This window comes from Cebus imitator, unplaced genomic scaffold (assembly GCF_001604975.1).
Source record: "Cebus imitator isolate Cc_AM_T3 unplaced genomic scaffold, Cebus_imitator-1.0 Scaffold58, whole genome shotgun sequence".
Lineage (NCBI taxonomy): Eukaryota > Metazoa > Chordata > Mammalia > Primates > Cebidae > Cebus > Cebus imitator.
Window position 1 is genome coordinate 860,486 of NW_016107373.1, and position 2,209 is coordinate 862,694.

Below are 2,209 nucleotides of genomic sequence, written 5' to 3' on the forward strand. Positions count from 1 at the left end.
AAAAGACGCTGTACTTTTGATAGTGATAGAAGACAAGGTGTTCAGAGATTGCGCTGAGCCCAAGGCTGGGTTGGACAATGAAGCGGGAGGCTGAAGCAGCTACTTCAGGCAGAAACCCTGAGATCCTAGTACTCTGAGTCCCTGCTGGATATTAACTGGCTTGTAAGACCTCCCTTGCCTTTGCCCAGGTACATGTATTGGACTGACTGGGGTGCAAGCCCCAAGATTGAACGAGCTGGCATGGATGCCTCGGGCCGCCAAGTCATTATCTCTTCTAATCTGACCTGGCCTAACGGGTTAGCTATTGATTACGGGTCCCAGCGGCTATACTGGGCTGACGCCGGCATGAAGACAATTGAATTTGCTGGACTGGATGGCAGCAAGAGGAAGGTAAGGGTGGCACTAAAACATTTTTCCACAGCCTTAACAGCCTCCAGGACAGTACTTTTCGGCTGGCAGCTAATGGGAGATAAGAGGACCCAGAGGTTATGGGACCAGCATGGGGCATGGAGTGTTTCTGTGAGGCTGTGGGTGCTCTCCAGAGCTTGGGGGCAGGGGTGGGAAGGGGCTGCTGGTTGACGGTGAAAAGAAACTAGGAACTTGTATAGATTATGGGCTGGAGGTAGAAATGCACAGACTTTCTTGTTAACTAGCACAACTAACGCTTGTTAATTACCAATTGCACCATGATGGGCCTGCGATTGATCTCTGTTTTTATTTTGGTGTAGTTTCAAACTTATAGAAAAGTTGCAAGAACAGTAAAAAGAATAGATAAATAAAATTTTGCTGTATTTCGTTATCATTCTATTTTTGTACACACTCACTATTATTTTTTGGAGCCATCTGAGATTAGATTGGAGAGAGCCTGCCTTTGACTCCAAACTATTCCTGTGCACATTTCCTAAAAGCAAGGATGTTGTCTTACATCACTACAGTACAATGATCAAAATCAGGAAATTTACTATTGATCCAATATTACTGTCTTTTTTGTTTGGTTTTCGTTTTTTTTAGAGATAGAGTCATAGGCTGGAGTGCAGTGGTACAATATTGGCTCACTGTGCCTAGCTAGTTTTTCTTTCTCTTTTATTTTTGGTAGAGACTTCCTATATTACCCAGGCTAGTCTCTAATTCCTGGCCTCAAAGGATCCTTCTACCTCAGCCTCCCAAAGTGTTGAGATTACAGGTGTGAGCCACCATGCCTGCCCCAATATTACTGTCTAATCATAGTCTATGTTCAATTTCACTACCAATTGCCTCAGTAATGTCCTTTATACCTCCTCCCCTTACTTTTTAAATCTAGCATCCGATTAGGATCACCCACTGTGTTTAGTAATGATGTCTCTTTTAATTTTTATTTATTTATTTATTTATTTATTTATTTTTATTTTTATTTTTTTTGAGACGGAGTTTCGCTCTTGTTACCCAGGCTGGAGTGCAATGGCGCGATCTCGGCTCACCGAAACCTCTGCCTCCCGGGTTCAGGCAATTCTCCTGCCCCAGCCTCCTGAGTCGCTGGGATTACAGGCACGCGCCACCATGCCCAGCTAATTTTTTGTATTTTTAGTAGAGACGGGGTTTCGCCATGTTGACCAGGATGGCCTCGATCTCTTGACCTCGTGATCCACCCGCCTCGGCCTCCCAAAGTGCTGGGATTACAGGCTTCAGCCACTGCGCCCGGCCCCAATTTTTATTTATTTATTTTTTTTTTTTTAGACACTCTGTGGCCCAGGTGAGAGTGCAGTGGCACAAACATGGCCCACTGTAACCTTGACCTCCTGGGCCCAAAGCATCCTTCCACATAGCTGAGATCACAGATATACGTTACTGAACCCTAGCTACTCAGGAGCCTACGAGTTTGAAGCCACTAGGCTAATTTTTTTATTCTTTGTAGAGATGGGGTCTCACTTTGTTGTCTAGGCTGGTCTTGAACTCCTAGGCTCAGCAGTCCTCCTGCCTTGACCTCCCAAAGTGATTATAGGCATGAGCCACCACACCTAGCTTTTTTTTTTCTTTTTTTTGAGACTGCAGTCTTGCTATGTTGCTCATGCTGACCTGGGCTCAGGTGATCCTCCCATCTTAGCCTCCTGAGTAGCTGGAGCTATGCACTGCTGGGCCCAGCTAATCTAGTCTCTTTAATCACTAATCAGGAACATTTCCTCAGCTTTTATGCATCTTTCTTGACATTTGCATTTTTTGTTTGTTTTGTTTT

At 44.7% G+C, this 2,209-nt stretch overlaps 1 protein-coding gene across 1 annotated transcript in view; it reads left to right on the plus strand.

Moving 5' to 3' along the window:
- LRP4 (LDL receptor related protein 4) overlaps nt 1–2,209 on the plus strand; it is a 68,339-nt gene that overhangs the window by 41,659 nt on the left and 24,471 nt on the right. The window contains exon 23 of the mRNA XM_017529279.2: nt 189–390. Within this exon, the coding sequence (XP_017384768.2) occupies nt 189–390 (202 nt within the window). The remainder of the gene's footprint in view (nt 1–188; nt 391–2,209) is intronic.